At 39.3% G+C, this 13,845-nt stretch overlaps 1 protein-coding gene across 1 annotated transcript; it reads left to right on the top strand.

Moving 5' to 3' along the window:
* Positions 1 to 9,856: 9,856 nt before the first annotated feature.
* Positions 9,857 to 13,070, top strand: LOC103430935 (GATA transcription factor 8-like). Its single transcript, XM_008369110.3, has 3 exons — positions 9,857 to 10,286; positions 11,019 to 11,278; positions 11,818 to 13,070. The coding sequence occupies exons 2-3, from the start codon at positions 11,039 to 11,041 to the stop codon at positions 12,631 to 12,633; spliced, it is 1,056 nt and encodes a 351-aa protein (XP_008367332.1). The 5' UTR covers positions 9,857 to 10,286; positions 11,019 to 11,038; the 3' UTR covers positions 12,634 to 13,070.
* The last annotated feature ends 775 nt before the right edge of the window (positions 13,071 to 13,845 follow it).

Below are 13,845 nucleotides of genomic sequence, written 5' to 3' on the forward strand. Positions count from 1 at the left end.
AATCACATCTATAACGGGTGAATAAGTTTCATCATCGTCAATCCCAGGACGTTGTGAGAAGCCTTGTGCAATAAGACGAGCTTTGTAACGCATAATTTCGTTCTTCCTATTACACTTCTGAATGAAAACCCACTTATAGCCAACGGGCATCACATGTGGAGGAGTATGAGCTACAGGTCCAAACACCTTATGTTTTGCAAGCAAATCAAATTCGATTTGGATTGCTTGTTTCCAGTTTGACCAATCAATTCTACGTCGACATTCATCAAGGGAACATGGTTCAATGTCATCGCTCAACATGATCTCAGTAGTTATTGCAAATGTTAATGCATCATCGACAATCATCTCATTTCTACGCCACACATCATCTAAGCTAGCATAATAAACCAAAATCTCACGATTCTCGGTAGGAGGATTCGTCTCTTCAAGGACGCTTCCATAATCTAGAATTTCTTCATGAATTGGATATAATGAGTAAGCGATAGTCGGATTCCCAATAGGCTCTTCAGGACCTTGTGATGTGGATTTCCTCTTTCGAGGGTGTGAATCCTTTTAACCAAAAAGTTTGCCAAGCTTTTGTGTAGGGGCAAATGATTGGCTAGTCGCTAATGTACGTGGATCACCAAGATTGGTACCCCGGGCTTCCAAGAAGGAAGTTCGTCATACATTTGGTACATCCATCTTTGTAGGCGTATTCGCAGCTGGAATATGTGATCTTGTAACTTGTGCTAGATTGGTGAAAGCATTTAGCATGCTTTGGAGATCTAATATGCGCTACACTTCAGTCTCAGACTGAGCGGTGCAAAGATCTAAATGAGACAAAGTGGGGTCGTCCACGATAATTCGCGTCGTTCTTTAGGAACGTTGACATTTTTACCTCCCCCTAACGACGGGAAGACTGTCTCATAGAAGTGACAATCCGCGAAACGAGCGGTAAATAGATCGTCTGTCAAAGGTTCTATGTAACGAATAATCGAAGGAGAATCATATCCGACATAGAATCTCATCATTCGCTGAGACCCTATTTTTATACGTAAGGGCGATGAGATCGGTACATAGACCGCACAACTAAAAACGCGCATATGCGATATGTCGGGTTCGTATCCGATAACCAACTGAATGGTGTTATATGGTTGTGTCACAACAGGCCTCAGGTGGACCAACTTTGATGTGTGCTGTTGATGCACAAAATCAGAGGGGTCTTAGAACAACGTAAATCCGACCGTGAATCTGTAAGAAAGTAAAGAACACAAGATGTATCGTGGTTCACCCCAATGTTTGGGATACGTCCACACTGATATTGTATTTCTCTGAGAGAATTGTGAGGGATAGAGCCTCTGTAATGTGAGATTGAGGCTTTGAGAAGGTGAGAACTTCTGAGGGCGAGAGAGCTCTTCCCATGGCCTAAGAATTGGCCTCCCCTAATGAAGAGAGTAAAGAGTCCTTTTATAGAATAAGGGATCCTCACTTATTACATATATGTCCCTTCATTTATTACATAACTACATTTGAGTCCCTCGAGTATTTATACGAGGTCTAAACACGAAGACCCTAAGTATGGTACAAACAGTAGTCCCCCAAGTCTTCAATCAAGAAATTATTTTGGCTGGAGACTTGAAATTCAGTCCATGTGTGGGCCGAAGTAACTAGATGTCGTCTAGGACTGATACTCGATATGAGGTGGTGCTCAATCTGAAATAATGCTCAACTAGAAGTAGCACATGTTGCGAGGCTGCCTTGCTTGTGGCTTATGTTGCCTTGGTTGGCTTGGCTTGTGGCGTTGAAGGTGATGGAGTCTTTTTTATAGAATAAAGGCTCGCTCCTCAGTACATAAATGATGGGCTAGAGTTGATGCTTGCGGCGAGGCGGTTGCTTAGCAGGCGGCGATGCTCTCTAATGATGGTGAAGGAGACCCTTTTATAAAATAAGGGTGAACGATATCTTAAAGCCAATGGTAAAGGTTTGAGAAGAAATACTAATGATACTTCCACAATTGTTAAATGGCATCCGCCAGATAAGAGTTTTGTTAAGTTAAATTTTGATGGTTATATGGCTGGGGACAAGGCGGCAGCAGGATTTGTCTTAAGGAATCATAATGGGTAGATTATTGGAGGTGGAGCTTTAAATCTGGATGGTGCCACTATTCCTGAAGTGGAGGCTAGGGCTCTCAGATAGGGCCTTCTTTTTGCTCAGAGGAAGGGCTATAAAAAGATTATGGTTGAAAGTGACTCTAAGTTAGTCATTCAGTCAATGTTGGACCAGGGTGCGACGCCATGGAATCTAGTTCTTATTATTAAAGATATCAAGTAGACGGCGGCCAATTTTGATTGCATTGACTAGAGGCATATTTATAGAGAGGCTAACTTTGCGACGGATGCCTCACTCGCCATGGCCTTCTTATTACTGATTGTCATATTTGGGATCATTTATTCTTCATGCTCTTTAGTTTGATTATGTAGGGAACAGTTGTACCCGTAGGTTTTCTCTTTAATGTATTTTTATTGTTTAAAAAAAAAAATAGGAACATTTTTCAGAACCCACAATATTTTGGGTAATAGAATAGTTGTCCAAAATTATGCACTGATTTTTGGGCTAAAACTAGTCCTACACTCCCACAAAAGGGCCCCCAAATCACAATTTAGTCGCCAACAATGTATTTGTACGGCAGTGCTACCGGGCCCCACAAAGCCTTGTGCTCATGGCCCCACTGCCCATGTAAAATATTGGAATTAGATCCGCTCCGAACCTTATTGTCCAAAATTTAAGGATCAATTCATATGGGCTGCACAATTTCAATCCAATGGTTCTCATTAACTCATTTTCCTGGTTCATCACACAAAATCGATGATTCTGATTTCTTTTACACACTAATTAACGGTCTAGATGATTTGATCCTTAGACTTCGGAAACTAAAGTCTGGAGCGGATCCAATTCCTAAAATATCTAGCTCATGAATAGTAGAAGGTGGAAAATGAAAATTAAAAAAAAAAAAAGGATTCCAACGGTACGACGACGCTTTATTAAGAAAAGTAAGAGTGTGCAACGTGGCGACCAACCATTAGTTTAAATAGGCCAAAGTAATGTGTCTAAGCAAGGGAAGACGAATCCCGAGGCAGGGTCACGTGACCCGACCCCACGTCTCGTGCTCTCTCATCCTTAACTTGCTCGCAGTCTACCTGGCATTGAACAGTTGATTCCCTGCGTGGGGTCTACCGTACGCAGACAATCCACCAACGCCACATCATAAGCGTTGACGGTGGATCATGCAAGGTGGGTCCCGCTCTAACATGGGCTCTTTCTATATGCTCGCACGCATGTCGCATATGACATTTAGACAGCATGACTTCCCCCGCTTGTCGCGCCGGGCACCGACACCTCAGCAAGAGAACTGAAGTTACTTTAATACCCATTATCAGAAATGAAAAGAAGCAGACCTAAAGGGTAAATATGTCCTTTCAAAAATGCGAAGGTTACGCGGTCTTTTCGGCTAATCAACTTCATGGATACATGACAACCAACACTTAACATCAAAAACGTGATTTGTTGGCGCGTGAAATACAACTGTCTAGCAGAATAATGTTGGACTTTAGAGACAGTGAATGACCAACACACTCAATATTAACATTAATTTTTGTTCTGAAAGAATAATTAGTAAAATTTTAAATATAACAAAAATTAAAATTAATTTTGTATATGTTCAATGAGGCGGCCGGGCTTCAAGTCACCAATTATCAATGAGTCTGTATCTGTTTTGATCAATGTTCTAAAAATTGACATAGACGTTAGGCGGTGAAGGCCCGCCATGATTTAGGGCAAATCATTTCGAAAAATCGATCTGGAGCTAGGCGGCCGCCTAGGCAGCTCCTAAGCGGTTTTTATTTTTTTTATTTTGTTATTAATTGTGTGCTTTTTTCTTTTTGGGTTTCATGGTGGTATACTTATGGAAATGGTGTATCTAATTTGCAAATGATGGATTTACTACAAGTTCATCCAATAGTGAAATGAATTGGGGCACTTTTGAGGGGATACATACAAAGAAAAGAAATAAATTAGATACAACAAGGTTAAATAATTTAGTTTATGTCCAATCCAATGCAAGGATCATGAACAAGATGAATTTGGTCTATCATGTAAGAATCTTCCTCATTATGATTATATGCTTACTGTTTTTTTAAATATTGAACTTTTTGGATGTATATACTTTGTGTATTCTTCTACTTCTATTTTTGCATTTTATCATTTTTTTATTATCCATACAAATACAATTTTTTTAGGTGTAAATAGACCCTTATTTGCAAGATATATACTAAATTTACATAAATCCACCTAGGCGCTAGGCCCCCCTGCCCGCTGTCCAACTAGCGCCTAACGTTTCTTAGAATTTTAGTTTTGATTAGAGTTGTACTCAAGTACGCTGACGTACTTGTCAAATCAGAGATTAAGACACCAATTATGAAGTCGGAGATATTTAAAAATCAATTAAGTCATTTTTAGGTGGGGTTTATTTCTAATCAAAATTTCAATGACTTAGAATCTATTACGATTGATTTGATAACACATAAATCAAATTTTAGTAATCACCTTATTAAATTTTATATAAAAAAATCTTTAATATAAATAATTAAAAAGAATATGGTTTATACATCGGATGAGTCAATCAACGTTCAACTCACCAAATAACAATGAGGGGATTAGAGTTGCAAGAATCAAAATTAAGTCCTTTTTTGGGGGGATTGGTTGCTAATCAAAGCTACAAGACTTGAATTATAATAATTTGATAATTTATTTGACCAAAATTTAACAAACACCTACTAGGTTTTGATATTAATAACACAATTCATGGCCATTTTTGTTATAAAAAAAATGAATTATGCATGGTGACCTAGTCACTCAATAGTACCATTGGGGAACGGTGGCATGTGCATAGCAGCCGATATGCTATTTCCCTTGGCATTTTTCTTACCGACAGATTGTCGATTCCAGAGAGCAACTAGCCCGATTGTGATTTGCTTTTAATCTTATTAATTTCGTATTATATGGCTATTTAATATTAATTTAGGTTAAATCGTGACAACGACACATGATCGTAGTGTGATTAAATTTGGTGTTCTCTCGATCGATCACTAATTTCGGGACGTCGTAGGAGATGTTACTTTCACAGTGTTGATCAACGCGACGTCGTGCCGGTAAAATGGCCATCCAATCCGAGCCGTAATTAATGGAGCGCACTGGGTCTCATCTCATGTGTGCCCATTTCCATGCACGTTGCCTTTATGCATTTCGTCGGTGCTACAGTCTTAGGGTTTCGGTGGTTTCTAAATATTTATATTATTGTATGTAATTTTATAATTTTTTTTTAAGAAAAGTTGTCTTTTAATACGATTCGCACACGTATGTATCAATACATACACACACATATATATGTAAATAATGGCACCACAAAATCAATAGCTTCCTTATCTTTGAAGGGAAGAAATAATGTGTCCATTATCGGTTTCTTTGGTTTGTTTATATACTAAAGTGGTTGTCCTTGGCGATTTAGTACTACAGTCTAGTGGCATTCATTTCCACTTTTAAATGAGAAGTCTTAGGTTAGTGTGAGGTTTAGCTCACTCCTCCATCCTTTTAGTATAGATACTATCGTTTGTTCAAAAAAAAAAAAATTGTTGTCCTTGGACGTCCTTGCAATATTGTTTAAACATTAATTGAGAAAGGTCATGTTGGGGTGCATATTATAAATGAGGAAATAAAAAGCCCCCAAAAGCTTTCAAAGATTATGTTTTTAGATTTTATCAATTTCAAGATTAGCCAATGGGGTTTCTTTTATTTAGTTGATTTGATCTCAGTACTTTTCTTCGAATAACATTATTTAAGCGCACAGGCAGAGCTGATCATATTGTCTAATGTACTATCTGATTCAGATTAGTTTTCAATACAATGGTATACCCTATTTCTAATAGAAAGAGTGACGTCAAATTTACTCAGTTTTGACCGTCTAAGTAGCATTACTGGAATGTTACGTCTATTTCCAACGGTCCACTCCGTGTTCAAGTTGCAAGACGCCTAAACCATGACAGGCTAAAAGTCAATATGGATTTTTACCCAAATTCACTTTTTGTACAAGGTAAGTCTTTCAGAAGGAAGTGATACAAAGAGTGAAATCCAAGTTAAACGTAAAGGAAAAGGGTTTTCACAGAACACTAAGACCTTTCTTCTTTTAATTTAATTTAATTTGTTCTTAATTAAAACAAAATGTTTAATTTTAGACCGAATCACGACCACCTTTTCCCTACTGAATTTTCTGAGACGGAGTATTTTAGAAGGGATCGATGCAAAGAGTAGAGATCAAGTCAAAGTTAAAAAGAGAGTGAAAGAAAGACGATAATATGAGTGAAGCCCATCATTGCCATGAGTCCCAAATGAAACATGCTTCGGTTGCGGAGTCACTTTTATTAACCTTTTTTTTTTCCTCAAATTTTTAATTTTTAATTTTTTAATTAATTCCAAAGTTAATATATGTGATTTGCTGGTCTAATTAGCTTGGTAAAGGCTTTTCGAAATTTAATTAAGCATACTGGTGGAGGTGCACTATGGTTTTTTTTTTCTTTCTTTTGCTTGTACTCTGATTTGACCAAAAATCCCAATGGCATTAGGTAGTGGAGATTGGAGAGAATATGCATACATATATATATATATATATATATATATATATTTAATTTGAGCGTTTTTAAAATGATGAAAGTGATTTTAGAGAAAATGTTTTGTATTCCAAAGCACTTAGAGTTCTTTTTGTAAGCCTCTTGCAGAAAGCACTTCAAGTATTTTTTCAGAATCCACTTGTATATTTACCAATAATTAGTTTCAAAAACCATTTTTCTAAAAGCTCTTTCACCCATTATAAAAGTACGTTCAAACATGCTCTATATCATCCTAAAGTAATAGGATATTAAGCTACCCCGTGAACTAAGTTAGAAATAACAGTTGGTGATTACCCACTTCACACAAAGTCCATCTTGTATTGCCATTTAGGCATTTTACCAGTGTGTGACCATTTAGACTTTATCATGAATTTTGTTAACGTCAATGGTTTATGCATGCTGACAATTTTAGAAGATGGATCAAATGTAAGTTTTACAATAATTAACAATCTGAATTACGTTGTACATGTAGCAAATTTCTTACGTTAAGATTAAATGTAAGTTTGGCAATCAGATATGTGCGGAAACAACTGATCATAACACGACTTTCTTCAACGAAAGATTTTCAACCGCGTGGACCTAACCCTAAAGCTATGTGGTGTCAAAATTGAAAACACAAAAACTAATCGTTCACTTTTTGTTCTACCAAAAGAGGGAGTGTCAACTAAGTGAAACCCTAAATTACTGACGCTGCACTGCACCAAGTATTTGTATATATTGTTTCTTTCTGGTTGTACGTATGCAACATTTTCAATTTCGAACAATGGTTAATAATATCAGAAATTATGCCACAGTGACACATGAACGGTCGATTTGAATCATATGATGAAATTTGGATGGTGTGAGATTATCAATCACACTCACTCGTTAGTGACATAATTAACAAACAATTCAGTGAAAAGAAAAGGGTGGAATTTGACACATTATAAGGCATAAACAACAATTTTCAATATTTTGCTTCATATAAATTTGTGGGGTCCTACATGGAGCAGGAGACCTATTTTTGTAGGAAATGTTGGATTTTTAGTTCGCTGGGCCCGCCCAACTCTTACGACACCGATATTATTTCCAACTTTATCACTTGCCCAATTCGTCAGGTGTGGAGTTTTACCACAAAATGCCTTAGTATTAGTTAGAGTAGGATAATCCTATTTAAACCCATTAGATTTCTTTGAACCCATCGATGTGGGACTTTAACACCCCCCCTCACGTGTAACCTCCTTTAGTGGTTCATATGTGGAGATCCACACATCGGTAATTGAAACTCAGAGGTCGGCTCATGTTGGGCCCACTTGTTTTCAATGAAACTCAGTGGTCGTCTCTATATTAAGAGTTTAGACTTGTTTCCTTATGAGTGACAAACTCGTTGGCTTGCACACAAGCTCATTAGCTTGCACGGGCTCGAAACCGTGGGCTCTTATACCATGTTGGATTTTTAGATCGCCGGGCCCGTCCCACTCTAACGACACTGATACTATCTCCAACTTTACCACCTGCCCAATTCGTCAGGTATGAGGTTTTCCCACAAAAGGTCTTGGTGTTAGTTAGAGTAGGATAATCCTATTTAAACCCATTGGACTTCTTTGAACCCACCGATATGGGACTTTAAGAAGAAAAGGATTCTCACTTGATCTTTTTCCTAGGGATCCCACAATCGTATTCGTTTATTGTACATTGTGTGGTCAATTTTCGTTAGGTACTATTTATATTTGAATTTTAAATTTTAAATGATTTATGACCGCACGATGTACAATAAACGGACACAATTGCGGAATCCCTAGGAAAATGATCCTCGCCGGATCCTTTTCCATTTTTGTTTATTTATTTTTTTGGTAAATGCCATGAAGTGTCCCCACACCCGGATGGAGGGATTAATCTCCACTCAAGGTTCGATTGACCCACATTTATTTATTTAAGTGGCATTCAGTTTTCATTAGGTTTCAAGTATAAACTTTACGAATTGTAATTCTCTTAATTTGTTTGCTTGTATTCAGTATCTAAATTAAGTTACCATGTGTTATACATGTGTGTCACTTGCGCTGCGACGAGATATGTAATAATCTTTTTACTTTGTAAACCATCTAGCATGCTTTTGTAAACTCACGAATCTCTAATTACACCTAATTTCACTGATATTGTCACTATATCTTTGAGTGCATATCCGTTTTGCAACCTATTACTAAATCAAGACGTATGTACTTATAAACCTAACAAATAGTGAAAACCAAATCATATCCTCTTAATTGTGTTAATAGACAAGTGGAACGAATGAACCAATTTGATTAATTTACCAAACTTGACCTAATGGCAATTTGACCTAGGCAAAAACATAGAAGGTAAATCCAGAAAAAAACAACAGATAATAACAAACCATTTATGGCATTGAAAAAAAAAACGAAAAACAGGAAACAGAAAAAGAAAATAAAGAAATCTTGTAATGCCAAAAATGCCCTACGCGTTTAAAAATTTAATTACGTTTCCACGTTGAGCGGGTAGTAATTTTGGCAACGTAACCGCGTAACGAAGAGTAAATAAAATGGTATGATGCGCTAAAACGCCTTGTAAGAAAAGAACAACGGAGCCCTAGGTTGATAGAAAACTTAGGGCCAAAGAAATTTTACGACGCGTAATCAATGATAACACTTTAAACCAATTAAATATCGCCACATATACAAAATAATGACATAATTAACTGTTATTAGCATAAAATTACGTCACTGTGACACAATCTTATCCAATTAAAAATTTCCATGTATTTATTTAAACTTATTATATAAATATAAGTTTTAGTTTGAAATAACGCTACTGTGACGTTCTAAAGTAACCCGAAAAGATGAAAAGCAAGAGGTAAAAGAGAGGGAGGGAGAAAGTTAGAAAGAACGGCGGTTAAAGCTGAGAGGAGGCTTCTATAAGTAATCTCTTGTCTCAGTCTCTTCACACGCAAAGCACGGAAGGAGGAAGAAGAAAAGCAGAAGTTCCAGAGATAGACAACTCAAAGCGAAAAAGTAAGCGGATACACACAAAACCTAAAACCCAAAACCCCACCTCCATTTTATTTTTTTCAATTATTATTTTTCTCTGTTTAATTTTTATTTTCGCGGTGAAAATCCGTGTCGAAATTTAAATAAATTCACAGAAAAAAAGAAAAGGTGTAAGGGGGAGAGAGCGGTGGGGTGCGTGGGACCCGTGGGGGGAGGGAAAGGGTGTGGCTTGAAGGTGACGATAGCAGGAGACAGCTAGCAATGAAGGAGGAAGCTCACCTACCGTATTACCCACAGCTTCACTCTCTTCCTCCTCCTTCCTTTTTAGCCTTCCCCATTCCCCTCTCTCTCTCTCTTAAATTCCCTCTCTCTTTCTCTCTCCTCCTCTCTCTCTCTCTCTCTCTCTCTCTCCCTCTCCTCTATATCTCACTCCTCCTTATAACTGAGAAGGAATAGGGTTTTGGTAGTTTTAGTAGCACCAGCAGAAGCAGTAGGAGGTTTTTGTGGCTCTGCAAATTTTGGGGATTCTTTCTTCTTCTTCGTCTTCTTACGGGTTTGTTTAGGCGGGAGAGTGAAGTTAGAGTTCGAAACCAAAACAAGTTCACAGGTTTGGCTCTGCATTTCTCCACTCCCTCTGTAATTTTCTCTCCAGTTTCTGAACCGTCGGCAATGGCTGTTTTCTGTTTGGTTGCTCGGAAAACGAGGGAAAACGCACAATTCCCTCCAGTTCTTACGTATTTCTCCTCCTTTTACTGAATTTCAGTTCGAAAACTTTGAATTTCGTTCGTTTTCGTTCGCATTCGCTTCAGAAATTCAACGCATTTGGAAGCTCAAAAACGTGAACTGGTTTTTCAAATTTTAAATTCTCAATTTCCTGGAAATTCTCAGAATTCGCTTCAAATTCAACTTCTTCCACCCGATTTTTCTCAAACTTTCTACCGAAAATTCCTTATCTTCTCCGTGTTTATTATTTTCCAAAAAAGGAAAAGAAAAAAGGTGGAAAATTCGGAGTTGGAGTTGGTACCAGCTGGCGCCACCTTACGCCATGTGTTGGTTGCACTTTACTGAAAGCTCTAAATTCACCTTAATTTTCGGCCCCTTTTACTTTTATTTTCTTTTATTTTCTTTAATTTTTTTTTTACTTTTTTTCCTCCCTCTTTTTTCTTCGTCAGTGTGAAATACAAGTAAAGTCGAACCGTATGAACCTTTAACCTTTACGTTTAATTACGCACCCCTGCTAAAATGCGCCGCCACATTGCCATGAAGATTTAAATTTGAAAAAACTCAGAAGGTCATTCCGTGGCTGATTATATTTTCTGGCTTTTCGTGTTTTCCTCAGGACAATTTGCGACGGAGAAAATGATCGTACCGAACTATATCGACGATATAGACTGCGGGAGCCTCTTCGACACCATCGACGACCTCCTCGATTTCCCAACCGACGACGTCGAGTCCGCCCTAGGCCCCGCCCCCAACTGCGACGCCGCCTTCAACTCCTCCTCCCTCTGGCCCGGCCATTCCGGCTCGCTCCAGCCTCCCAACGACGCCGTCTTCTCCTGCAACTCCGCCTCCGACCTCTCCGCCGAGCTCGACGTTCCGGTGAGTCACACTCTCCCTCTTCTCCCCGTTTTCTCTCTCGTTGCTTGCGTGGCATCTATCAGTGTCGGTTTCACGGGATTTCTGTGAATTGAATGTGAGGGTGACGTCATACGTTGAAATTAGGACAGGTTTTATTTTTCAAAAAAAATAATCGTGATTTTTTATTATTATTTAATTGAGTAAATTAGAAGTTGACGTGCCAGGCTGGCAAGTCCAGCCGTAAAGGTGGGCAGGGCCCTCTGGGTTGCCGCATGTGCCGATCATGTGGTGGGTATTCTTAGAAGATAAAATTGTGTTCCCTCCGGTACGAGGGTATTTCGGTCAATTAAACACCTAAACTACACCGTTTCGTATGTCGGTGGAGGGTTTATGAACAGTAAAAACAACTTGTGATTGCATGGTGAAATATGGGACATGTGATGTGATGAGTACCTCCGATTGTCAAAAAGCACAATTTCTGTTGGGTTTTTGTTGATCAAAATTATTTGAATTAATTAAAATTTAGAAGCTTTAATTTTGTTTGTGTATTTGTTTGACAGATTGAAGACATTGTTCAATTGGAATGGCTGTCAAACTTCTGTGAGGATTCCTTCTCTGGAGGAAGCCTCACAATCAACAAACCGGACATCTCCTTCATCAACAGGGAACCGTCCCACCAGCAGTTCCAGACCTCCAGCCCGATTTCCGTCCTCGACAGCAGCAGCTCTTGCTCCGTCGAGAAGAATGTGCCGCAAAGCCCTGGCGCGGTGGTCCCTGGCAAGCGTGGACGCGCTCGCAGCAAGCGCCCCCGCCCGGCCACATTCAACCCTCGTTCCGCAATTCAACTCATTTCCCCTGCTTCCTCTGTTACCGAGGCAGAGGCCCTTCAGCATCAGCAGTTGCTCCCTCCGAAGGTCCATTCGGATTCTGAGAATTTCGCAGAGTCCCGTCCTGTGATCAAGATACCAAGGCAAGCTTCCGGGGAGCAGAAGAAGAAAAAGAAGATCAAGTTGACGCTTCCCCAGGCTCCCGCGGAGGGAAATCAAAGCTCCGGCACTACTCAGGGAGCAGTGAGGAAATGCTTGCATTGTGAGATCACCAAGACACCCCAGTGGAGGGCAGGCCCAATGGGGCCGAAAACCCTATGCAATGCCTGTGGCGTCCGCTACAAGTCAGGCCGTCTCTTCCCTGAGTACCGGCCCGCTGCCAGTCCCACCTTTGTTCCGGCCTTGCACTCCAATTCCCACAAGAAGGTTATCGAGATGAGAAACAAAGGCGGGGAAGTGGTTCCCTTTGGAGAGACCACAACAGCAATGACCGAAACTCCAGAGCTCATCCCCAATACTAACCACAGCATTTCGCTGGATTACATGTGAGGGGGAGGAGGATGCAGTAGAGTACAACGTTCCCTGGTCGGAACACTCCACAGTCCACAGCTTTTCGTTCTCTCTGTCATCAGTTTATGTTATTTGCCGTAGCGTCATTTCATTTCTTTGTTCATTGGTTTTTTGTACAGGGATGCAAAATGGGGGGTAAGGAGCCAATATAGATGACCATATATTTAGCTAAGTAGAAGGAGAGACCTGGAAAAAAAAAAAAGGATGAAGGGTTAGAGAGATGCAAGTTTAATGGTAGACTCTTAGATGTTAGTGACAATGATGATGGCGAGTAGGTCCTTAAGGTTTTTAGAGTCTGTGTTGTCTCCTTTTGCATTCGTTTTTTTCGCGTTTTTCTTCCTTGCAATGGAATTCTTTTTGCAGTTCATTTGTAGTAGACAAAATTCTGAAACGGGTACTGGAATTTGAGATTTGTATTGCTTCGTATCGGTTTCTTTTGCTCTTGTTTTCGGTTCTTCGGCCTTCGGGCGTACCTAATTTTCTTCCCTTCCGGTTGAAGCACTCAAATTTTGCCACAAGGTTTGGCTTGAAAAAGAAGGAAGGCTTAATTATCAATGATGGGAATTGGTTGTTGCTGTTGTTGTTTCAATCAATATTTTTGGCACATTTGAGTAATCATTTTCTGTTGCTACCACAATTGAAGCTTGCAAGATGGTCCTCAATCATCATTCATCAACAATTGATTCGAACAATTTGTGCCATAATCTGCACCTATCTACTAGACTTCCTACCTTTTTCAAAAAGTATAAGAGAAAAGCACATGGCTCTCTTTGATACCGACGCAATGACGCAAATACGAGAGAAAACTCACCCGCGGGTGTATCCCTTCTATTTGTCTCTCCTCTATTGCTCTCCTCACGTGTTATATAAGTTGTCACACAAGAGGCTGTATACATCCTTAAATTCCGACACAAGAACGAAAATCTCACCTACTACAGGGTGCAAACGCTATTATCTACGTCACTCTCCACAAGTGCGACAAAAAAAGAGGGTATACATTCCGTTTCAGACAAATTATTCCGCGTAAACAAGACTTCCAAAACTCTAGTTGGTATAATGGAATTCTACCTACAATGCAATAAACCCACTATCACATAATTTTCTACCAGTTGAGAGTTGCCAACCTCCCCATTACTTCCACTTGTTTTGAAATGTCATGCTCATGAAGTGAGTGTTACAAAGTGGTCCAAG

The sequence above is a fragment of the Malus domestica genome, chromosome 01 (assembly GCF_042453785.1).
Source record: "Malus domestica chromosome 01, GDT2T_hap1".
Classification (NCBI taxonomy): Eukaryota; Viridiplantae; Streptophyta; class Magnoliopsida; order Rosales; family Rosaceae; genus Malus; species Malus domestica.

Excerpts from the sequence above, each read along its gene's own strand:
- LOC103430935 (XM_008369110.3), top strand. The coding sequence starts at position 11,039 with ATGATCGTACCGAACTATATCGACGATATAGACTGCGGGAGCCTCTTC. Across the intron at positions 11,279-11,817 it reads CCGCCGAGCTCGACGTTCCG|ATTGAAGACATTGTTCAATT; the intron begins GTGAGTCACACT and ends TTTGTTTGACAG.